This window comes from Lissotriton helveticus, chromosome 11, assembly GCF_964261635.1.
Source record: "Lissotriton helveticus chromosome 11, aLisHel1.1, whole genome shotgun sequence".
Taxonomy (NCBI): Eukaryota; Metazoa; Chordata; class Amphibia; order Caudata; family Salamandridae; genus Lissotriton; species Lissotriton helveticus.
Window position 1 is genome coordinate 44,555,957 of NC_136072.1, and position 25,477 is coordinate 44,581,433.

At 46.0% G+C, this 25,477-nt stretch overlaps 1 protein-coding gene across 1 annotated transcript in view; it reads left to right on the plus strand.

Annotated features, from left to right (window-relative positions):
• PSMD1 (proteasome 26S subunit, non-ATPase 1) overlaps positions 1-25,477 on the plus strand; it is a 279,570-nt gene that overhangs the window by 13,138 nt on the left and 240,955 nt on the right. The window contains exons 2-10 of the mRNA XM_078666359.1: positions 1,591-1,634; positions 2,919-2,992; positions 3,086-3,255; positions 3,759-3,964; positions 4,937-5,080; positions 6,359-6,585; positions 13,300-13,360; positions 16,426-16,554; positions 24,237-24,325. Of these exons, the coding sequence (XP_078522485.1) occupies positions 1,591-1,634; positions 2,919-2,992; positions 3,086-3,255; positions 3,759-3,964; positions 4,937-5,080; positions 6,359-6,585; positions 13,300-13,360; positions 16,426-16,554; positions 24,237-24,325 (1,144 nt within the window). The remainder of the gene's footprint in view (positions 1-1,590; positions 1,635-2,918; positions 2,993-3,085; positions 3,256-3,758; positions 3,965-4,936; positions 5,081-6,358; positions 6,586-13,299; positions 13,361-16,425; positions 16,555-24,236; positions 24,326-25,477) is intronic.

The following is a 25,477-nucleotide window of genomic DNA, read 5'->3' on the forward strand; positions in this document are numbered from 1 at the left end:
TCATCTCTAGGCTTCCCCTCTTTGTAGATTGGCACAATGATGGCCAGGTCCAGGTCCGGAGGGAGGGCCCCCGCCAGGTATGATTCGGTAAAGAGGGCTTTCATGTGCCGCTGCAACAGGTCTGCAGTTCGTTTAAAGAATTCCGCCGGGAAGCCATTCGGCCCCGGAACCTTCCCCGGCTTCATCGCCGTGATGGCCTCCGATAGCTCCTCAAGGGTTAAGTCCGCCTCTAAGGTCGCACTCGCTTCTGTGGACAGGGTAGGCACCGCCATGTCACCCATATATTGTTGGGCGTCCCCACAGCCCCCCAGGTCCCTTGCCCTGTAGAAGTCCTCATAATAGGATGCGAAGGCATCCGCTATGCCCTCATCAGTGGTTACCCTCCGGTCCCCGGTCAACTGGACCTGGTCCACCCAGCGCGTCGCTCGCTCCTTCCTGCTCAGCCAAGCCAAGAGTTTACCCGACTTGTCGCCCACATCGTAAAGCCTGTGGAGCGTCGCCAGAGCCTGGGTGCGTGCTTCGTCTGTGGCCAACTCCCTATACTGTCTCTGCGTGTCAGCAGTAAGCAAGTCTTGTCCAGTGAGACTCACAGGTCTCCGGGTGTGGGACTTTCAGGAGAGTTGCATTCACTGCTAGTGAGTGTGACAGTTCTCCAGAGAGTGAGACTTTAAGCCAGCGAAGAGACTTGCCTGCTTAGTGTGACTCCCTGTCAGTGAGAAGACCTTTGCCCCATGGTATGTGAATGGTAGATGCCAGTCTCGCACAGAGGTGTGGTTTAGGCAGATTTGCCCCAGCAGCCTCTCCACCAGGGCACTGCATATCTTGGGGAAAGAAGGCCGCCGTATAACTTTTTTTTAGGTTTGTGCAGGAACTAGCCCCCAAGAGCTACATTGTTTGAAAACAATTGTGAAAAAAGACATAAAGATAACCTGTCTAAAATACATTTGAGATAATGATCAATTTGAAAAGAGTTAAAACTGTGTCTATTATATTAGTCTCAATATGCAACGTTTAGCGGACGTTCTGTTTTATGAGATTAATGCTGCTGATAGGTTGGGGCAAGGTCTGTTGCTTCCTTAACTTTGGAACCGCTATTCTCCAGCTATGTTACTTTCAAAACTTTCAAGTACATCACTCTAACGTATGTCAGGCGGGCTGCTTGTGTGTTTGTGTGTGTTTTAAGGATCGTGAGAAGTTCATTTATCTAGTATATATCAATATCAATGGAAATGCCAGAAATTGTGTTATATCTCCATGATGAACAACAGCATGATGGAAGAAAACGTCTGAGTTCGTTGAGCTTAGATTGATCATTTAAGCCTGCATTGAACAAGTCCTCCATAGTTCATAAACAATTTCAAACTCCCCCATCCCCACCCATACTTTAAAGTTGTTTGGAATCAATTGCTACCTGTACAACCTACATTTTTAGACTGTGTTCTAAGATTAAGTTACTATAAATTGAATGTTTGGATAGGATTGGAAATGAACTGTGGTTCAATAACCTTTAATTGATGATCTTTCAAAGCATGGTATTTGATTGACTTGCATTACTCTTAGTCACTGTTTTTCCTATTTCTTTGTTTCTAGCTGGCATTATATCCCTTCTGGATGAGGAAGAACCTCAACTCAAGGTAGGTTCCACAATATGAACAAGAAGTACAAAAAAACTTTAAGATATCACAAAGTTTGCTTTGAAATTCACATCTAACCTGAGAAGGTCAACAATCTCATATTCTACAAAATAAGTGGCTTCCTTCAGAAGTATGGGTATACTGCAAAAAAAAAAGTTAAATTAAGCAATATAATTTGTGTCTGTTTCCAAACTAGTTAGTAGTTAATAGTTGATTTACAACCGAAAACAAACGGGAATCTCTGAGATCAATTTTCTTTTGAAGGCAGCATATATAAAGAAAATGGCAGTGGTTGGTCTTGCGCTTGGGGTTCACCTCCTATAGAACTCTGCTGACCGACGTATGAAAAAGTAATCCGGACTCTGACGGGGTTCTGATTTATTTTTACATTTATCTGAACCTTTGTTTTACTTGCTGCCTGTGATGTTCCCTCAGCTTTTTGTGTTGAAACTAGCTGAGGTGTGATCAGAAAACTTTTGTGAAATCTAGACATTGTTCCACACACACGTTGCCATACAGGGAATTTTCATGCACTGTTTGAAGTTGATTATTCATTAGTTGTTGATGTTTGGTTTTGTACTAATGAACACATATTTTTTGATGGGAATTACTATTATAGTCTGTAAATTTCAACCTGACTTTCTAAAACATTTCAATTTGCATGTTCTCAAGGTCTCTGCAGTTGCATTTTAAAATGTTCTCATACGCTAATGATAGATACTTGCCTAAATATCTTTGGCTGCTTTTCATACCCACATCGGTGAGTGTCTTGTCTTGCAGAAGTGTTCTGGCATAGGTTTATTTATCTTTCTTAGTAAGTGTATCTGATGTGTCTAGTGACAAGCATACTGGTTGAGACGAGTAAGGCAAATGCGGCTATATTAGATCAATTTGCTGAAATAATAAACCTTTCAGCCTTACAGTCCATGCTGTGATTTGCCCTAGTTGTGAGGATTTTAGTACTTGAGAGAATCATTTTTCTTTAGGGCTTAAGACCTTAGGCCGATGTTGCTAATTATTTGCACAGGTCAAAAGAGAACGGAGTTGGGGCCTGCATAGGCTTATAGACGGACTGCTTTGTGTACATTCTTCTGCACCCTTTCAACATACAGTATTGTCATAAGTCTAGGAGCAGCTTACCATCCTATCAAACTGTGATCCATAGAAAGGAGGTGGGAGGTACAGCAGGCTGGTGAACAAGGCATTATTTGATGCTTCATTGCTGCATTTTAAGAATGCTGCAGCTTTTTTAAACTTTCCTGTTTTTTATTGTCTGATTCACAGGAATTTGCGCTCCACAAGTTGAATGCAGTGGTCAATGATTTTTGGGCTGAGATCTCCGAGTCTGTGGATAAAATGTAAGTTGGTGACTATAGTAGCCGGTGCTTGCCTGCAGATGGTGATGCTGAATCGTGAGAGTACCTTTTACAATCCCATTGATTGTTTTTCAGCGAGGTGTTGTATGAGGATGAGAACTTCAGGAGCCGCCAGTTTGCTGCCCTGGTCGCTTCAAAAGTGTTCTATCACCTGGGAGCCTTTGAGGAGTCTCTGAACTATGCACTCGGAGCTGGAGACCTCTTCAACGTCAATGACAATTCCGAATATGTGGAGACGATTATAGGTAATGTCTCTGTATCCAACTGTGCCTTGTTGCTTTTGTCTCCGCCAACTCTTACTTGTTAAATGTTAAACTTGCCTCACAAGTCGACCTCTGCCTGTAGCGCCTAGATACCTTCGGGTTTGTGTACATGATGTATGGGCAAAGGCAAGTGAGTTTTGGTGGTCTTAGAACATGGCCTTCAAGTGATTCCGGGTGTTGTGGTGTTGGATAACAGGTTATTACGATGGGCTGGGTCCCTCAGTCAGAGGTCTGAGGATAAGGCATTGTTGGTGGAGCTGCATGAAAGAGAAGGTGTTTGTGTTTGGATTGTGGGCTGCAGTGAGAAGATCATCTTTGTACCGAGGGCGGACAGGTGGTTTGTGGGTGCAAGTGAGTCTGTTACGTTAATGGGCTGGAAGGGATCTTCTTCAAAAAGAGGACTAGGAAATGGTTGTTAACTTCCATTACTGTGACTTGTTTGCACGCGAAATTGACCTGGAGGTTTTTCCCACTTTTACTCCCAGCAAAATGCATCGACCACTATACAAAGCAATGTGTGGAGAACGCAGAACTGCCCGAAGAAGAAAAGAAGGCTGTGGATAAGCGGCTAGAAGGGATAGTAAACAAAATGTTCCAGCGCTGCTTGGATGACCACAAGTACAAGCAGGCTATCGGTATTGCCCTTGAGACCCGTCGACTTGATGTTTTTGAGAAGACCATCCTCGAGTCGGTAAATCAGCTTCTTCTGCACCCTTCCTTGGCAAAGTTTCTCTCTGTCCCTGAACTTTAGCCCAGTCTTCTTCCCTGGCCTGTCTTTCTTCTTCATCTTTGTGATATTTTTACCTGCTCTCCTTTCCTTCTAGCCATTTGACTGCAGCTCATAAAGAGTTCTGTACAGTACAGTTGTTGCCTCACTTTTATTGCCTACTGATGATAAAAATGAGGATTTTTATTCCATACAGTGAAATGCCCATAAACTATTAGTAGCGCAGTGTTCGGCCCTCTAAAGCAAGCAGGTCACTGGGCCTAGTAAAGTATCATGGAGCCGTTATGTTTGCAGTTCTGCACGTGCTCTGGGTTTGTTGATGTTCTTTTAAGTAAGCTAAGCATCTCTGAAATCTTCTAATGTGGATAGTACTTGAATGAACGGAGTAATCTCTAGGGCCTGCCAGTTTATGGCTGAAAAAGCACAGGCATATGATGCTTTTTTGGGGATCACCCAATATGATTTTGCCAGAATTGGAACCTCGGTTATGTACTGCACCATTTGGGGTCTAAAGTATCTCAGTTGTTTCCGGCAAAACCTCTTTAGGAGGCTGCTTATCCTAGTTTGAGGAATCTTCACCAGCAAAGTCTGCTATCTGTATTAAAATGTATAGTTAGTCATTTACATATACAGTCTGTTTCTGTGTCCTTCGAGTGTTCCTGGAGGTATCGGAAATAACTTGGCCTCAGTTTAAAAATCTGCTTTCCCACACTTGCTCCTTCCTTTGTGTTCCTTATATACTTATTAGCGGTGGTTTAATTAATCATTTTCCTCTAGGTTTGGCGCCAGCGTGGGTTGCGCAAACATACTATTAGTAATGGCTTGTTGTCTTCATCTTTTAACCTCTGCGCCGGGATTACTTTGATAGGCTCATGAATGGTTATTGATTCTATGTTGTCTCTTCCTTGATAATTACAGTGTTAATTTGCATTGCAGCGGGATGTTTCAGGCATGCTGGCCTACAGCTTGAAGCTGTGCATGTCTCTCATGCAGAACAAGCAGTTCCGCAACAAAGTACTGCGGGTCCTGGTGAAAATTTACATGAACCTGGAGAAGCCGGACTTCATCAACGTTTGTCAGGTAACCTGAAAATTATTTTTGCTGCCCATCAAAAAAGTTTACAGGATCTTTTACTGGGTTAACTACTGGGTATGCCCCTGTTCAGTACCCAAACTCGCCTGCTGTGCACACGGGGAGTCACACTGAGCTTTGCTTCGGAAGATGATAGTACAAGCAAACAATTTGTTGAGGAAAGTGTGATTCCGAACCATCAATACTGTCTTAATCTGGGCCATTGGAAAGGTGATATTTTCAAGCAATTGAACAGTTTGACAATGCTGTCTTTTTTGGGACTTCAGTCCAAGCACAGATTTTAATTAAAGGATGAACAGTCATCTTAGTTACTTTAAATTACCCCAGGCCTGTTATCCAAGCATTTGATTAAGGGAGCCTGTTTTTTTAACATATGATTCGTCTATAAGGCTAGACGACCTAGTCTCGTCAGTATAGTGGCTTAACATGGGCTAGTCTTGCGCAAAACCCAATATGCTTCCGAAAGTTGACAATTTGCCATCGTTTGATGGTTCACCTTCTTCAGCTATGTACGGCCAGTTTTATATGAGTCTTGTTAACCTTAATAAAGCCATTTAGCATCTGTTCTGTATGGTACTGCTTTTATTTTAATACTGCTTTGCATTGTTTGTTTGAAGAGTTACCCCTAAATGCTTGTGTTAGTTGCTCATGCACTCTAGCCATGCCTCAGCACAAACCTTATTTTATCTCTTGTACTGAATCATATTCACTTTGCTTCCTTCATGCCTAGGTGGACAAAATATACGTTTCTGGCCCGCCATGACCATAGCAGTCGGTGTCTGCGGGTTATGATGTGATACCGATGAATGTGTGGCCTGAAACTGTTTTCTCACTATTAGTTTAGCTTTGTGACATTCTATGACCGTTTTCTTACAGCCACAGGCCTTTTCAAATTAGTTTTCTATCAACAAAAGAAAATGACTGTGTAATAGAGGTTGCATGCACTAGAGTAATCTATAAGATGGAAATGAATATAAGACGTTCAGCCTAATTTACAGATCGTTCTATGTGTACACACAGGGAATCCACGTTTTTGGAGACCGTGTGAGTGAATGTGCTGCCTGCAGCAGTCTTCACTTCTCATGCTTTTGGAAGGGTTTAGGTACTTGTATAAAGTCTGTGTGTCTTTGGCAGTGGTCCCATCCTGAGGCTCCACACAGAGTCACTGAAGTCAACGTTAAAATCGGCCTAGATAGCAGTTGCCTAACTGTTTATAACAAACTGTTTATAACATGCTTCATTTTATTGTCATCTTCTCTCCATCAGTGCCTGATTTTCCTAGATGACCCTCAGGCTGTGAGTGACATCCTGGAGAAGCTGGTGAAGGAAGACAACCTCCTGATGGCGTACCAAATTTGCTTCGACCTCTACGAGAGTGCCAGCCAGCAGTTCCTGTCCTCTGTGATCCAGAATCTCCACACTGTGGGCACCCCCATCGCCTCTGTGCCAGGGTCCACCAACACCGGCACCATCCCAACAGCTGACAAAGAGTGGTGAGGTCTTTAAGGATTCAGTGAATGTTAGCCGCACTGCGACCACAATAGGGAAACTGAAGGGAAGTGAAATGCTTGGGTAGCAGCCACGTCTACCTTTAGAGAGGTGACAACAGGAAGATTCTATATGTTACATTTTCTTCATGTCCAGAAAATGATACTGTGAGAAATCTGTGAGGAGGCAAAGTAAAAAGAGACCTTGTGTCCCTGTCACTGAGATGAACAGAAGAGACATCCGTGAGAGCTACTTCAATATAGGCGACTCTCTGTGCGCTCGTGTTCTTTTCATATAATTTTAAATGGGATGAAATATACCATAGCATACATTTTAAGGATAATATAAGTTAGAGAGCTTGGTTTTGGCCAAAGAAATGAAACCATATTCCATGCTAGTCTGTGTTATTAAAACAAAAACTAGGTAATTAACTTAGACAATCACATGCAGCGTTAAACACTGGTACATGCGGCCCTCGCTACCTGCCACAGCCAGTTCAGGAACGTGGCAGAATTATGCCCTTTCTGATACCTGAAGGAAGAAATATAGTAGTTTTGGAACTGCTAAGTTGCGGATTAGATAATGTAATGCTATGTATGTGGGTCTTTTGGCTGTGCTTCTAAATAAACTACAGGAGGTGCACAACAGGCTGAACATTTAGCTTTTGTTTCACCTAAGTTTTGTCGTGTAAATCCGCTGGCCCAAACCCTACATTGGCAACCAATTAAATCCAGAATCTCATATAAGGATCTTTGCCTTATTTCCAGAACTTGGTTTGGTAGTGGGCCAATTTCTTTATTGGTACTTTAATTGCAGAAGTAGATTTTTGTTGTATATTGTTGGTGCAGCAGTGAGATGACTTGAGTCCGTCCTTCAAAAAATATCTGACAGTTTTCTAACCGTGATTTCTGACCTCTAAATGATTTAGGTGTAAGTAGGGTGTGTTTTGTAGTTATCTAGTTATTATATAGGAGATTGTCCAATGTTTTTATAAAGTTCACGACACAAGCACTTGGAGCAGATTTCTAGGACACCCTTGCGGGGCTTGGTGAGCTCTACAAATATACATAAGATAATGTAACATCATAGGTGAGAGCTTTGACACTCGGATGGAAAATAGTGCCACCATAGTCTATCCTTGAAGTGTAAGAAAATGTCCGAGTAGCTTAAGGTATGGATGATATACACATTTTTTTAAAGAGATTAGCTTTTAAAACTCTATACACATGAGGCCGCAGCCTCTTTGGCACATTTCTTGAATTTATTAGAACAAAACTAAAGGGAATAATTTAGAGTTTCTTTTAAGCCAAAGGTTTAACTGCATTGTTTAGCATTGGAGTATTTTCCAAAGTGATGCTGGTAACAATATTTTCAGGAAATAGTTTCTCTCTTTTGGTCTTATACTTGCTATTCAGAAGAAACTCATTTTGGTACAGCAGACACCAGCACTTTTTTTCATGTCTTTACTTGTTTGGGTACCGCAAACATCAGTTCTTTTTTCCATGCCTTTACTTGATTCCTTTCTCGCGAAACACTGTTTTACTTTCACTTGATTTCATAATGCATGCAAGAACTCCCTATCCTTTTTTTTGTGTGATAGATGTCCTTGTTTGTAACTGTATTGCCGAACATGCTTATGACAACAGGTACAATTATAATCCCTCTGTAAGGAGACATACAGATGTGTCCATTTTATAACATATTTGCCACGGACAATGACTTGTTTTTTATTCATTGCATTTGTTTCTTATGTTTAAAAAAAAATGCTCTGATTTGCTGTTTGGGTCAGCTATACCCAAAAACGTAATCCAAGAAAAGTAGTGTAGATGGGGAAACAGCCGGTGGGCACCTACCCCTCTGTCTCCCCTTCTCTCTTTAATGTACTACTATTGGAAAAGCACAAGGAATCAGAACAACTTAAATATCCTGTGCACATGTTGCCTGGTGTGAGGCCTCTTTTCTTGGTCCTAGGACCACACACGTTTACCTTCCCACTGGTGTCCCAGGACTTCTGGCACTATTGTATTCCAGCTGCGTAATCTGGTTCGTCCCTTTATAAGCTGGCTCAGAGGGTAGCTAGTTTGATCAATCATGGGTTACTCGAGGAAATGGCAGCGGGTTAGTACTCTATATGTGACGCAAATGATTGCAGACTAAGTCAGTGCTCAGCCAGAGCAATATCTTTTAAAGAGAATAATTATTTTATTTAGATAAACGAAAACAACAAGACTAGTGCCATAAAGTAAACAATTTGGGGTTCTGTGGCCATTATTGTCCTCTGTGGAGAGAGCTCTGTGCCCTTGGTTAACTTTGAGAACTCTTGGCTCATGTGGCCTTTGCTGTGGAGTCTCTTTGCAGGTCCTTGTCAAGGGGTCAAAGAAGCCAGACTGAATGCTACAGTCTATTAAGCTTTCTATAATGTCAGGAAGAGTCTTGGTGCCCTTTATTTTATATTTTTGGGATTAGGACATCTTTGCCAAGGGCACTGAACGCATTTAAGGAGAAACCAAGTACTTGCACAATTGGTTCAGAATCGGTATTTAATGCAGAGCGGGACCCAGCCACTGCGTTATTACTTTAATACTACTGTTAATCGAGCCCAAAAACATTTTCCCCCTCTTTCTCTGGGTGGCAAAAATGACTCTCTCAAGCCCTTACGAATGATACGGGGTGGTCTGGGACCTGTTAGGCACACCAGACGTTTAGTTTTTGAATGATCTCTGTGCTCTTCACCCTCATGATGTCTGTATCACTGGGTGGATCTACCCTGCTGGGCTGCCTTGCACACATGTCTTCTGGCAACGCGGCCCCAGGAAGGTGGGCTGGAAACAACCAGCCCGATCACTTATTTGCAATGCTCCAATCCTGCTACCTAAAATCCAAAATATTATTCTGCCTTCTCACCATGGTGTGTCCCCTCTGGTGGGGAATTGATGTGTAGAAGATCCCATGAATGGCCTGCTCCGGCCAGGCCAGCTTCAAGGTGCTGACTAGAGCTATTGTCTGTCCAGCTCTGCTCGGTCTTCAAAACCTCTATGGTATCTCTGGGACTAATCCCAAAAGACAGCATGTATGGTGTCACATCCACATGGAAGAACAACGACAACCTGGACCAGAGCTGCTATTTGGAAAGGCACAAAGCAAGGATCGTTGCTTAAGCAAGGCAAGCAATCCATCCTTTTTTTTTTGATGGGCAGTTTTATATAGCGCAAACTCGACCCGAAGGTATTGAAGCGCTTTACACAAGCACCAGTTGCTTTACAGATGGAAACATTCATTGTTGTTAGGCATTGGGAGATTTAGTGATTTGCCCAGAATCACAGGATGTTGAGCTTCCCTGCCGAGACTCGAACTCGGTTCCCCAGCTTCGAGGTTGACCATTCTAGCCATTAATCCACATCCTGGTATAAGAACAGCAATGTGAGTGGTTCTGCTTCTGCATGAGAGGAGTCTGGACTCCAGTCTGCAATACAAAAGAAGGAAAACCATGGCTGAAGTCTAGGTTTTGCATCAGTGGAGCTGGGCCTGCAAATGTAGACTAATGGGGAAGATGCTGCTCAGTGAGGGGTAGTGCTTCTGCTTAGAGGGTTGTGAGTCACAGTTAAGTGTGGTGCTTCTGTTATAGAGGTCACAAATGTCCACTTCCTCTGAGCTTTGAAGGGATGGATAGAAGAATGTCCCATGTGCTTCTGTAGTAGAGGAAGCTGCAGATTGAGGTGAAGTACATCAGAGCCATGGCAAATAGTAACCTGCAGTGCGCACCTCTTCAGTGCCTCTGGTTCAGGGGCTGGAAGGCTGTGAGTAAGGTACTTTTGCTTCTGTGCGCCAGTGGTCCGACCCCCATCGGCTCAGCCGCATGTGGCAGTCCAGGCTGAAAGATCCCTGCCCGCTGGATACAATAATCTGCTCAACCCCTAGTTTCCGAATTGGTAAAAGTGACACTAGTATGCACGGTGTGTGCTTGGGATGGGATGAAATGAAATGAGATGACAAGTTAAAATGGATTGTTTGCAAATGAGATAGTTGGAGCACAGAACCAGAGGCTTACCTTCTGCATAAAGACACAGGTTTTCTGTCCTCTTCGCCCATGAATCTGATTAAGATGTGAGACCTCTATCCTGAAGGTAACTTTAGAACACTCCTGAAGGGTCAGGAGGCTGCTAACTGTACACCCATTGATGTATTACTAAATTATAGAATATGTGCCACTTGCAGGAAAATCCACCACACTTGCCCATTATTGCTGCCACATCTGCACGTCTTGAATGTAATCCTAGCATCCCCCAAACCTTGGAAGCTGATTACTTGGTTGTATACAACCATGCAGGAAAAGGCACCTATTGTAGATACATGGGCTAGAGTGAAGTGATAAACTGATCTTGTCACTGATCTGCCAGATGATCAGTGGCGTTACTGTTGTATGACCACACTGCGACTAGGTTCGCAGTGCGAGGAGGTCCCCGATGATAAAGTATGCCACCTACCGGTGGGTGAGGGAATTTGTCCTTTCAAAAGGCATTTCCCTGCACTCAAGTCGTTACAATTTTGAACCAGGGTGGCTTATTTGTGGTGACGCTACTATTGTATGCACACCAGTGCGCTGTCGTGCCCCTGGCACACTTTAAGTTTGTACATAAAAAGTAACACACCCTGGTTGCCCTAAGAAAAATAGACTTGTGGGAGGACGCCCAATGCTTGCGCTGTACTATGGACAATGCAGATTTATTACTCCTTGCTTAGCATTGTTCAGCAGTGGTGAACTTTTGGACAAAGTTACGAGGGCGATTTATGAGGTGACTGGCATTAATAAAGCTCAGCAAAACCCGCTGGTCGCACTTTTGTGATATTTCAAGGAAGTGCCACCAGGTGTACGCAAACTTACTGCACTAATGCTGCTCCTATCCAAAAGAAAAGTAGCTATGCATTGGGGCTGTGGAACTGTCCTGCAGAAAAACTGGCTAAAAGACATTGCATCCTGCCAGGAACAATTGGAGAAGTATTGATCTATGATATCTGTTGGGTTCCTGACTGAAAGATATTTGTGCACCGTTCAGTGTCTACCGAGAGCAGCATACAAATTGGATCTGAGCAATTTGGCAGAGAGGTAGGGGGGACATTGAACGTGTTGTTTCTGAGGGAGTAGAGGTTGGGATAAGATGACTGTCATTCAACAGGCAAATCTCGCTGTCTGAATGTTTAACCCCTTCGCTGCGGGGCAATTCTGCTAGGGGGGTGGGGGGGGTGCGCGGCTCTCCCATGCTCGTGACGGAACCGCTCCGTCACGAGCCTCGGGTGCGCTGTGCTGATGACGGAGCGGCCCTGCCTGCTCAACAGAACGTCCAACGCAGGTGCGGAATCCGCGTCGCGCAGGCACGCTGAGCGGGCCGTGACGGAACCGCTCCGTCATCAGCACAGCGCGTCCGTGGCTGGTGACGGAGCGGTTCCGTCACCAGCATGGGAGGGGTTAAAGATGGTACCTCCTAATATAGGTCTGCACAATGGAGAAATGTAAGCTGGTGATCTATACAATTTAATTTATTTGTGCCACATGCTATGCTGCAGCCATTGTAATGTACCTCCACCAATGTAGTTTCTGCCGGAACAAACTGGACAATAATATGCTTTTTTTTCCACTTTTTTTTTTTGCGCAATGATTTGATGTATTGGGGATCTTGCGGAGACAGGCCTGTTGTAAGCTTAAAAATGAATAAAACAACATTTTTTAAAAGTACTGTGCTTCTATAGGTTTTTTTTTTTGTTGCAAAGTTTTATGTAGCGCGAACTAGACCCGAACTGAATCAGGTATCAGAGCGCTTTACATAGCACCAGTTACGTTACATGAGGACACACATTCATTTTAGGCACGGGGAGATTAAGTGATTTGCCCAGAATCACAGGAGGTTTTTGGCGTCGTTACCGAGGCTCGAACCCAGATCAGAGGTCGACCGCCCTAGCTGTTAGGCCAACTCTGAGTGGGCAATCCAACCCCTAGTCTCCTGAGTTGAATAGTGAATAAGCGAGGACAGAGACTAAGGCACAGATCTTTAAGTGAGTTAGTGGTAAGCTATAATTCCAGTAGGGAATGCCTCCAAGCTCTACTGTGCCGGAAGAGTGACATTTTTCTAGTGCATTCCTCAGAAGGACAGATTAAGCTCCACCTATGTGCAGCGAAAGGATGGGAGAAACTCTGAAGCATGGTGCAGCGCTTAGTGGGATTGGAAATTCTGTGCTCATCTGTCGCAGTCCTCGTTTGAGAGTAAGCCACAGGGCCTGGTGCACTTGTAGGAGTGAAACTAATTATCAGAGTCTTCGGCATGGAATGGGAGAAGCCAGAGAATAGGGGTATGGAGACAAACTTCCACAACACTAACATTTTAATTGGCAGATTCAAGCTGCAGTAGAAGTGTGGTGGCTTCACAGAGACTGTGCATGTGTTGAGCAGTATTAGTTTTCATAAATGGTTGGAGCCAGAGTAGGGGTGCAAGGTTGGTTGACAAATCCTGGAAAGGAAAGGAAATGAAAGTGAAGGGTTTCAAAGCTGTGGCAACCGGCAGAGATGGTGTTGAGTCTTCCAGTGATTCTACAGGAAGGAGCTTAGGGTGGGAGTTATGGCTTGATGAGTGAGGCTTGAATAGAAAGGCAGTGGATGTGGTTGTACCTTTATGGCATTGGAATCTACTCTTCAATTATTCCTGTTTTTTATCCATTGTGTCCTTTAGTGAGAGCATGGAATCAGATGAGAAGCCTGGAAGCACCCCTGCTGGAAAGACTACAGAGGCTGTGAGTACAAAGCCATGTTGGTGTTGTAATCGAGAAGCTTTATTTGAACTAGCATTACGTGTTGTTTTCATTGGGTTTAGAAGGCTCCATGTGTTTAGCACATGCTCCTGACCTATGGTGGAAGCACCAGGTCATCGTTTGAACCATGGAGGTGCAGCAACGCTTCCGTTCTTCTCATGTTGGAAAACTGAGTACCATTTAAATCCAGTAACAGTAATGCATCTTAATTTACATACTGTCACTTAGGGCCCAGTTCCAACTTGTGAAGTAAACTTGTATCTGCAATTTTACATTCAAAATGACATCCCAGTCACAAGTGCGACCCTTAGTAAATGGGAACCATGGATTAATAAATTGATTTCTGTGGTTTATTCCCTTAATATAACGTATTTTTCAACTGGGGATTTGGGCTGCTTTTTGTAGCTGAAATTTTTTGGAAGAATATTGGACTGTGGTGTTTCCACATCACCTGTAATTCTGATGTGGCCTGAGCCTGTTACCTGTTGCATCAGATTTCCGGGCCTGATGTAATCTGGCCCTTGGAAGAAACAAAAACTGACTGTTTGGGCGACATTAAAACCAAGTTGTTAAAAAAAGCTACTCCATATGTATTGGCCTGGCAAACTTCAGGCATAAATAGTAAAAAATGTGCACACATCTGCTATGCAAACCATAAATACAAATGCTATCCGCTTTATAGTGGAGATTTAAAAATGACCAACAACTTAGCCTAAGCAACCACTGTAGCAAAAATAATGTTTTCATTAACGGTCCAGTTACATGCTCGCTTATTCCAAACCATCTGCCGACAATACAAAGGAATTGCCACGAGGCAGTGTTTCAGTTTAATACTTTTCTGAACGTGTGCAGTTATGAAGCTCCAATTTGTACCTTGATGGCCTCCATAAATAAACATTAATAAAAATATATATAGCTTTTGCAGAATTCTACTGCTTTTTAGTCGTTAGTTTTGTTTGATTGTGCTCGTTTTCCATAAATTCTTTTCTTGATTTGCTGTCCAGTCCTATACTGTGCTTCTAAATTCATATACAAATTACTGTAGGCATCGAAAAGGCTGGGAAACAGCTGCAGGGCAATAGCTTTAGTACCCTGACAACCACACATAGGGTTGCAGCTCTAAAATAAAGCATTTAATGATTTATGTTAACTACCGAAGCACTCTGAAGGCGTGATCTGTGCCCAATTCAACATGAATAACACCCCTAGGAGTGTTATTTGCACCGGAACACCCTTTCCATGAGGTTTCATGCACTCCATCATGCAAACCTCCACCAAGTTCATAGTTAGTTGTGTATCTACAGGGGCAGAATCCGTCGTGGAGCCCCCACACATGCACATTGATTTTCCACCATTTATGAATTCAGAAAGCATATCCCTGAGGGGGAAATGTAATTGCATATAAATATTTTTCCCCACTTGCCATGAGTGTAGCTCCACAAGAGGTAACCTGAAGAATGTTCTCATTTTTAACTTAAATGAGAGCATCAATTGAAAAAAACCCATAAATTATGCAGACTGTTGTAAATTGGATGCACGGATAAGTGTGAGCAAACCTCCTCTAACCATTGTATGTCTGAGTAAAGTAAATTTTGCCAAACTCATCTCCCGGACACATTTTGTTTTTTGAATTGTAGCTGCAGGGGTATGTGCAGCCTTTATCACCAGTGTGTTAAGTTGTTTTTCCAGTCCTCGTAATTTAATATTTACTAAAATGTTCAAGGACTGCATCCTTTGTGTCGTTATTTATGTTTGGTAAAGCGTCCTTCAACGGGCTAGAAGGCAGATCTGCTAAAGTATGGAGGGGCACGGGATCTACAACACAGCCTTGCTGCAATGTCATTTGGAAACCGCAAAAGCTCCCAAGTGAATTAATCATAAAATTTCTCATTTGAACCCATGTGTTTGTATTCAAAAGCATATTTTTGGCAATCCCCTGTCAGTCTGCCATTATTTTTATTTTTATCCATAGCAACATTTCTTTAATCATTCAGCCCTTATAAACCTCTCACACATTACAAATGCCAGGCCATCATCAGACTGGACACTAGAAAGTGTATAAAAATACAAAACACGGCAGTGGGCCTCTTACATCTATGGTGCCACGGTCTGGAATAACTTCCCCGTAGTCATGTGTCACTGCAACGAAGCTTTGATTTCGGGAAGGGTTGAATATGCATCTCTTTAAATATCCCTACGTGACTGTGCAGTAACAGTCCAGTAACCAGCTGCTGCTCCTATCACTTGTTGAGTGCCTTCTTGCTTTTGAGCCTGAACAGGGCTCCACTGCCCTTTAACTAGGTTTGCGCTGTACAAATACCACATGCATGCTATTTCTAATAGTAATCAAACTCGAATTTCCCTGCCTTTAATTCTGCAGTTGTCTTGGTACAACTGTTGCATGCCTTATAGATTGAGCACCAGTAATGTATCACAATAGGTATCAGACTCTTAAGTTACCCATAATTATCATTGAAGACAAACTTGCCAAGCACGAGGAAGCTTCAATAACTGTTCAGGTTGGTTCTTTCGCCCAGAATGTGCAAGGGACGTTCACGTTCAGTTTTCTTTTTGTCAAATATTTTTGAGTGTGCCGTAATTTGATTTTTATGAATAAAACAACTATTTTTTTACAGATGAATACACACACGGCATGAATTATTAACTATTGTCTAAAGTGTTAAACTGTGTCTGAGTTTCTAATGCCCCCTCCACCGGAGTACATTTGGAAAGTTATACTCAGTTACCCTGAGAGAGTCGAGTGCTGTAACTAGGACTGGTCATTTAGTTTCCATATAATAGCATTGTGGCCCAAGACACCAGTGGTAAATGGCAGTAGCTCGAACAGATATTCCTCACTGACTTCCATGGAACCCTTATAAAATGCTTACAGCTGTCCTCTTCTCCGTGGTGTCCCCAGAGAGTAAAGGCACCCCTCTATTTAGCTATGGTCTCCATCTTTTTTTTTTGTCACTTAGATCCGTCACCTTTTGGATGACCTCGTTTTTATTATTTTGTGTGTTGAAAGTTGTCAATTTTTTTTGCAGGTCCCAGAGCCCAAAGATCAGAACTCTAAAATGATTAAAATTCTAAGTGGAGAGATGGCCATTGAGTTACACTTGCAGTTTTTAATACGGAACAACAACACAGACCTAATGATCCTCAAAAACACAAAGGTAATGATCTGCAAAGTACTGCTGCTGTACCTACCCAATTTATCAATTTTACTAGCTAGCACCGTGTTTAACATGTTAGTAACAGGTTGATATCAAGAGCGGTTCAATCATTAAATAGTGCAACATTAAGTACGGTTGATGGTCTTGTGAATATTTCAAATGTCTGGATAGGGTGAGATATTAGCAAAGCAGTTTGGATGTATAGATGTCCTATGCTGGTTCTGCAGCTGTGGTGTTCTTGGAGGTGTTGGGGGGGGGGGGGTGTGGAAAGTGGTTTAGCTTTGTTTTTCTCCATGTGGCTTACTAAACCCTGACTTTTTGGTGTTTTGATGACAAGTGCTGGGCTGTCTTTTGGTTAAAAAAACATGGTTGCACACTCTGTCCATTTTTCATGTTCACCATGTTCCCTAGGTCTAGTGGAAGGATCTGTGAAGAATCCTTATTGCAAATTTTGAAACTAAGTCTGATCTGTGCGACCTTGAGAGAGGTTCCATAGGCCTGTGAAAATGGAAAATATCTCAGTGCCAAGATTTGCCGTGGGGAGGACAAACCCATTTCTGACACCATGTATTTTATTTTGTGTTAGTCTGCAACTTGTCCAGCACTACATACTACTGTATTCCATACAGTAAAGGTCCAAATGGCAAGGGAATGTTCACCACTAAACCATTACACCGAACCACATAGAGTTTGTAGATTTCTCGAGAGAAGGATAACCTTTTTGTGTCACAAAAATGTTGATTCTTTTTGTGAGCAGAATGTAGTCTCCGTGCTAGAGTGAATGGAGAAATAATCACTTATGTAGCTCTCTTTACTGGGGATAGCTGCTCCACTAGTTTTTGATGCCTTAGCGTACTATCTCAAGTAATTAAGCTGGAGTTCAGTCTTATTGCATTATGTTTGGTGATCCCCTCTAGCTCAACATGCCATATTTGATGTTTACCTTAATGGTCATCTTCCGTTGGATTCCTGTTTAGTGTGAAAGGGGTCTTGTAGGGTCATGGGGTGGGGTTGTTTATAAATCAGTCTCTTTGCTTGCCCATTTAGTCGTCTACACAGCTAGTGGTGAGATTCTAGTCGGTGCCATTAAGTCTAAATCTCTTTAATTGGCACGTTTGAGATGCAGAAACTATGCTGTGTCCATAGCTAACAAAACCGATGATTTAATAATGAAGGAAAGAAGTCTTGGGCCTCATCTGGCAGCTCCTGACAGTTGATTGGCATTGACACATAATGCCTCACTCCACCATTCCCGAAGTTATCTGCAATACCTAGAAATTGAGGCTTTGTTGGCCTTTAGCAGCTGATCTAAAAGGATGCTGTGGGAGATGGTTACTTTTTCAAAGTTGTGAGTTGTTGAGGGTGTGAATAACACTAGTTGCTGCCTAACACCGGTTTACGTACAATTGATTTATTAGTTTATGTATATGTCACTTGGTAAGCATTAAACCCCTGATTTTGAATAGTTTGTAGTGTTCTGGGACACTATTTAGATTTTTTTTTTTTTTTAAGTGACGAGATTAGTAGGTGAGATCAGTAGGTGATGACTAAGCCCAATAATTGAAGCTGGTTACCTGTCTGGAACACATTGGAAAGTGTAGGAATTATTTTTCAGCACAATCTGTATGCAAGACATTCCCAAGGCCTAGTGGCTGTAAAATGCCCTAGCAGATCCTGGATATTCTTGAAATCTCTAATTATTAAACTATAAAGATGAATCGAAATTTGCCTAGCATTTGTAACGGTAAGTTTCAATTCTATTAAGGACACGGAGGCGAGGATTATGCTTTTTCCTTCTTCGCTGTTTTATTAACCGCAACACACAGCAGCCAAAAAGCAATAACAAAAGCCCAAAACCCTAAACAAATGTAAAAGGGCTGAAAAACAACTACAAAATTTCTTCTCAGTAAACTACAAGTCCCATGACAGCAAGTCAGACAGTCCACAACATAGTCCTTCCTCCATCTCCATGCAGGCTAGAAAGGACGTCCTCCCTGTGTCCACTTCCTCTTTCTTCGCGCGAGTCACGCCATATCATCACTGGCCTTGTTTCGCACCATCATTTCCTAGCAAGAAAAATACACAAAGCGTCAGCCGTGCAAGGATAAGAAACCCTATGTGCACCAGCAGGAAAAAAGGAAGACTGTGAGCACCGAACAGGTCATCACCATACAGGAAAGGAAAACTGAGTACTTACTGCAGAACGGGGAGGGATCTGCTTCCACCGAAGACCTGGGAGGGATAATCCTCGCCTCCGTGTCCTTAATAGAATTGAAACTTACCGTTACAAATGCTAGGCAAATTTCGATTCTATGTCAGGACCGGAGGCTTCAGATTATGCTAGTTCAAAGCTTACTTACGACCAAATGTGCAATATCCACCACCGGCTTAAAGTAGAACCTCTTGAAGGTGGAATCCGAGGACCAGTCCGCCGCGCGCATGAGGTCCCCCAAGCGGGCTCCCAACGAGAAAGCCTTTGAAGCCATGGCCCCTCTGGCCGAATGAGCACCAAACTGCTTTGTGTCAATACCAGCTTCTTGCATGACCCACCGCACCCATCTGGCAATGGTGGGAGACGAGACAGCCTTGTGCGGTTTTCGCAACGCAATCAGGAGCTGTCGTTCGCCCGCAGGGCGAAGTTCTAGGGTCGCCTCCTCGTACGCCTTCATGCATTGGACCACACAGAGTTTGGGGACGTCGACGAAAGATGGGTAGGAAATCGTCCTTGACCCACATTTCGTGCGGCGCCCCAAAGTGAAGACGACCCCATCCGGGGAAAAAATCCTCGCTGAAACGTCCAGAGCTCGCACATCCGAAACCCGCCTGCAAGAAATCAGGCACAAAAGCATCGCTAGCTTAGCGGAGAGCTCCTTCAAGGACAAATACCTATTCTGCTGCCAGGACAAAAAAAGGTTCAACACCAGATTAACGTCCCAAAGAACCGAATATCGCGGTTCCGGGGGTAAGGAGAGGCGGATGCCCCTTAACAGTCTACAGACAAAGGGATGCGCCCCAATCGGTGCGCCGTCCACCGGATTATGGCCCGCTGAAATCGCAGAGCGCATTGCATTGACAGTGCGATATGCCTTGCCGGCCGAAGCCGAATCTGCCAGGAAATTCAGAACGGGCACGACTCCAGCGACCACGGGATCCACACCCCGTCGAAGACACCAACGAGACCACTTATTCCAGGCCGAGCGGTAGCGTTTCGCTGTGCTGCCGGCCCAAGCCTTGGAGAGGAAAGCCTCAGCCGGCCCCGAAAGGCCCGGGAGCGACCAGCGTCGCCCGAAAGCCTCCACGCCATGAGGTGGAGAGAGCTCTGCATCACCAGAGGATGGGGATCTCCGTCCGCGTTGAGAAGCAGCCGAGGAAATCGGGGGAGTAGGATTGGAGAATCCCAAGAAAGTTCCAGAAGAACCGGAAACCACACTTGAGACCTCCACCAAGGGGTCACCATGACCACTTCCGCTCGCTGGCGGCGCATCTGGGCCGCCGCCCTCAGTATCATTGAAAATGGAGGGAAAGCGTACGACCTCTCCGGACCCCAGTCCTGGAGGAAAGCATCCGTGGCTTCCGCAAGAGGGTCCGGCCTCCAGCTGAAAAACCGCGGCAGCTGACGGTCCAGGCGGGATGCAAAGAGATCCACCGAAAACTGGCCCCAAACACTGTCCAGCCACCTGAAGACCCGCGGGTCCATTTTCCACTGACTGGAATCCCGCAAGTAGCGGGAGTGCCAATCCGCCACCTGATTGGCCTGGCCCGGCAAGTATTCCGCCGTCACCGAGACGTGATGTGCCAGGCAATAATCCCAAAAATCCTTCGCGAGATCCGCGAGGGCCTTGGAGCGAGGTCCACCCAAATGGTTGACGTAGCGGACAGCTGAAATGTTGTCCATCCGGAGCAGGACGCAGGAACGCACGGACTCCTTGGTCCAACAGCGCACCGCGAAGGACCCCGCCAACAGCTCCAAGCAGTTGATATGCAGCTCCTGCTCCACGGACGACCAGGCGCCGCCTGTAGAGAATTCTCCGCAACGGGCGCCCCAACCAGCCCTGCTGGCATCGGATTCTATCACCATGTCCGGGGCTGATCCGAAAATCGCCCGACCGTTCCAGGCCTCCATATGAGCGAGCCACCACGCCATTTCCTCCTTCACTTCGGCGGAGAGAGGGACCACCTGATCGTAGGATAACCCCCGACGTAGGTGGTGCGCCTTGAGGCGCTGAAGCGCTCGATAGTGGAGCGGACCCGGGAAGATTGCCTGGATGGACGAAGAAAGCAGTCCCACCACCCGGGCAATCTGGCGGAGGGAAGTGTGCGACCTCGAGATCGTCTGGCGCAAAATGTGACGGATCTTCCCTACCTTCTTGGGAGGCAAACTCAGGGTGCACTGCATCGAGTCCACCGTAAACCCCAGAAACACCACCGACTGGGAAGGAGAGAGAACCGACTTTTCCTCGTTCACGACAAACCCCAGACCCTGAAGTAGGGACACCGTTTGTTGAAGTTGAAGCGAGAGCTTTCGGGGACACTGCGCCATTACAAGGATGTCGTCCAGATAGACAATCATCCGCACCCCCTGGCTCCGCAAATGTTCCACCACAGGGTGGAGAAGCTTGGTGAAACACCAAGGCGCCGAGGAAAGTCCGAACGGAAGGGCGGTAAATTCGAACACTCGACCCCCCCACCGAAATTGAAGAAAGCGACGGTGTGGGGGATGGATGGGCACCACGAGATACGCATCCTTGAGGTCCAGCCGGACCATCCAATCGCCGGGAAGTAACACGTCCCGCAACAGATGGATACCTTCCATCTTGAAATGCCGGTAAACCAACCACCCATTGAACTCCTTGAGGTTGATCACCGGTCGCTTGCCCCCATCCGCCTTCTCCACCAAGAAAAGATTGCTCAAAAACCCGGCAGGGTGTTGCGTCGAAAGAACAACGGCTCCCTTGGAAAGCAAGTCGGAGACCTCTTTGTCGACCAACTGCGCATCCTCGTGAGAAAACACGATAGGGTGTGGAGGCCTTCGCTGAAAGGGCCGATCGTAAAAGTCTAAGCGAAAACCTCGGACGGTCTGCAAGACCCAAGAGTCCGACGTGATCGCGGCCCAGGCCTCCGGGAACAAAGCCAACCTCCCCCCAATGCGGACTTGATCCGCTGGGATGACACTCACCGTTGGAACTGTTTCCCGCGGAGTTCTTGAAACCGCCTCTGCCTCCGAAGCGCTGGCCCCTGGTGGGGTAGAAGGAGTTGTAGTTGGAGGAGGCGTTAAATTGACCTCTGCCGGAGCCTTGATTCCTGTTGCCAGCCTGCTGCTGGCCGCCACGGCCGGTCGCGCGGCCCCCACCGCGACCAGCCCCCCGGGAGAAACGCTGCTGGAACACTTTTTTAATGCTAGACTGGGCCCTGTCCAGAGACGTAAAGGTGGAAACAAATTTCCCCAACTCCTTGATGAAAGGGTCCCCAAAGAGCCCCCCTTGGGCCACTGCCCCCGCCTCAGAAGAGGCCAAGTCGCCCAGCTTCGGGTCCAATTTAATTAAGAGGGACCTACGACGCTCGGTCGAGAGGGCACAAGTAGCGTTTCCCAGGAATACCACCACTCTCTGAGCCCAATTAGATAGTACGTCTGGAGAAATGGGCGTCCCCGATACCTTAGCCTCTTCAGCCATGTCAAGTATCTTAGTGATCGGGCCAATGGCATCCAAAAGCTTATCCTGGCAGGAACGCCAGGATCTATCAATCCCCTTGCGAGGGTCTTTAACGAATTTCGCAAGGAAAGTGGCCATCTTCGGATCTAATTCGGGGGTAAGGGCCACCTTGCCCTCCAACGTAGGCCTAGGGCACTCACCCCGCAGACAACTCCTCGCCTCATTCGCTAGGGGCTTGCGGAGGCGTCCCGCGACGAACTTCGCCACCTTTTCCCCCGGAGCCCAGGCAGCCGACCGCGGATGCATTATTTCATCCGGGTCAAGCATACCCGAGCTATCCTGGGGCAATTCGGCAGCGGAGCCCGAAGGGCGCCAAGAACGCACACACCCATCCTCGTCGTCCGTGTCTGCCGGTGACATACCCCCCGGAGAGGAAGGGGCCGTGGCTATGGACCCCGAAGGATCCAGGGTAGACGGAGGCGCAGGGGTGGACGTGGTCGCCTTGGCCAAAAAAGCGTCACGCAGGCGCTCAAAGGCGTCCCTGTCCACACCCTGCGTCGCCCCGGGAGCACCCTCCTTACACACCTTCTTAGGGGCAGGCGGAGAACAGCCCTCAGGGGCTGCCACCGAGCCTGCCATCCCCGAATGGGCCTGGGAGAGTCTCTCACACTCCTGCGTGATGCGAGCAGAGAGGCGGTCCTCCATAGGGCCCACTATCTCCTGCACGCACCTGTAAATAGAGCTGTCTACAGCGTTATAAAACTCCTCATCGTTTAAATACTGATGGGATTCCTCCTCAGTGTAGTAACTTTCCTCCTGATCCATGCCTAGCACCTTAGGCCCAAAGGGAAGGAGAAGCAGCAGGCACAAATCAGGGCAGCAGGCAGTGCCTGTGCAAACTGTGGTGCAGATAGAATCTGCCAAGTGTGGCCCCGGTGGAACCGGAGGGGGGGGGGGGACAGACCCCAAGCGCGCTGACCCTTGCTGGAACCGGGTCTACACCACCTCCCTGCGCGCTTGTGTTAAGGGGAAGCAGGCTTTCAAGAGCGTCCCCACAGAAAAAACGCCCGCAGGAGGCAACGCGGTAAACACCGCAGTACAGACCCCGTCGGGGCGTCAGAGAAAAGCACGGGCCAGGTACAGACCCAGGAAAGGCACCGGGCGTCACGGTGAGGTGGCAGCAGGCTCCGGCGGCTCGCGTCTCCCAGCGCGTCTCTCCTGAGGAGAAACCCGCGCTGGGACCAGCGAGACGCTCCGGCGCCCCCTAGCGGCTGGAGGAGGCCGCAAAGCTGTGGAAATACCGCGGAAGGGACCGCGAACGTCCCCGTGGTTAAGAAGGGCTCTGAAAAGGAAAACAGAGCCACCATACAAGAAACTAGTCGCAACAGCGACCCACGCATACCAAAATACACCGAATTACATCTCCAAAACAACCACATAAAGGGAAGATAAGGAGAAGCACTTAACTGGCTGCGAAGCAGCGAAGAAAGAGGAAGTGGACACAGGGAGGACGTCCTTTCTAGCCTGCATGGAGATGGAGGAAGGACTATGTTGTGGACTGTCTGACTTGCTGTCATGGGACTTGTAGTTTACTGAGAAGAAATTTTGTAGTTGTTTTTCAGCCCTTTTACCTTTGTTTAGGGTTTTGGGCTTTTGTTATTGCTTTTTGGCTGCTGTGTGTTGCGGTTAATAAAACAGCGAAGAAGGAAAAAGCATAATCTGAAGCCTCCGGTCCTGACATAGAATTATGTCAGAACAAGGGAATTCATGGTATTTTACACTTTTGGGTTTTTGTGGTATTTTGGCTGTCCCTTTATGAATTGGTGGAGCTCAGTAGTATTACATTGCACTGAAAGTCATTCTGAATGTGTTTAGATGAAATAGAAATGTCAACTGAGGGTTAAGCCTTTGTGGGAGTTAGCAATGGGAAGTGGTATGTTAGATTCTCATTTATGTTAGTAATGGCTGTTCCCTTACTGATCTACAGAAATAGCCTTGCCAAATACTTGGTTTATTCTTGATTTTCTCTAGGACGCAGTACGGAACTCAGTCTGCCACACAGCCACGGTCATAGCCAACTCCTTCATGCACTGTGGCACAACCAGTGACCAGTTTCTCAGGTAACGTTAAGGGTAACAGTGTTTCAGACTTATGGGCTTACCGGCCCTCACATGTAAATTTCCAAGGTTTTGTGTGTATTCAGAGCCTTGCATTGACATCCTGTGTATTGAGTGCAAACATGGTTGAAGGGTGTAGGTGTAGCATGTGTGCAGTTGTAGGAGTCTTACTACTGAAGCTAGTGGGATCCACTTTGGATTCCCCTGGTTTGCCATGGCAGATGATCGAGATGGACCGCTTTACCATACAGGTGGAGTCTGCCGCCTGAGTTCATGTGACTGAAGGGATGGAGGAGATCCAGAAACTGAAGAGAGGAGGGTGGTGAGCTTGGTGGATGAGAGCGGTGAAGGGTGGGACTGTAGGGTTTGTTGTTCATGGTGAGGAAATTTCTGGCTGAGGCAAACCCTTTTGTCTTTCCCGCATCCCTGCTTCAAAGACACTCATGAAAGCCAGGTGCAGAAAGCTCATACAGTTGAGGGTAAATCCCTAGGCGATAAGGCGGTCAAAAAACAATTAAAGACTCGTATGAAGAAAAAACATGAATTAAAAAAACTCAGTGTGAGAACAAAAGTTTTGCAGCGTGAATCTTTCTGGATTCACTATGCTGTGCATTATTCCGCGGTTTTGTGGTTGGGTCCGGATTCGTAGTGTTTTCTTTTTTTTTTTTTTTTTTCGTAGCCCAGGTGGGCGTCGGCGTCACACCTCCTTGGGTGCATTTCCGGTGACGTCGGCATGCTTCCTGCGGAAGCTCCCACTCTTGGGCGCCATCTTCAGATTCTTTTTTTCCGCGGTCTGGTCTGGATCGTTCCCGTTTGGGCTCCAGACATTTTTGGAGAAAGAAGAGAAGAAAATACAGAAATAACAAAGGAAAGTCATCTGAAGACTCCAGGGAACTTCATCGACGAGGAGTCTACAAAGGAACACGCGACCAGGGAGGCCCTGAGCGCTCGATGATGGACAACACGCCGTTCAAGTTCTGCCGTAACTGCCACCACAAGTACGCGCAGAAGGACCAGCACCCGGTATGCAACCTTTGTCTACCGGTGAATCACGAAAGCGAGGACTGCAACGCCTGCTCCGCCTTCACCCCGAAGACCCTTCGTGTGAGAGAGAGACAGAGGGTAGCCCATGCCACCCTGCAGGGGAAGGCCCCG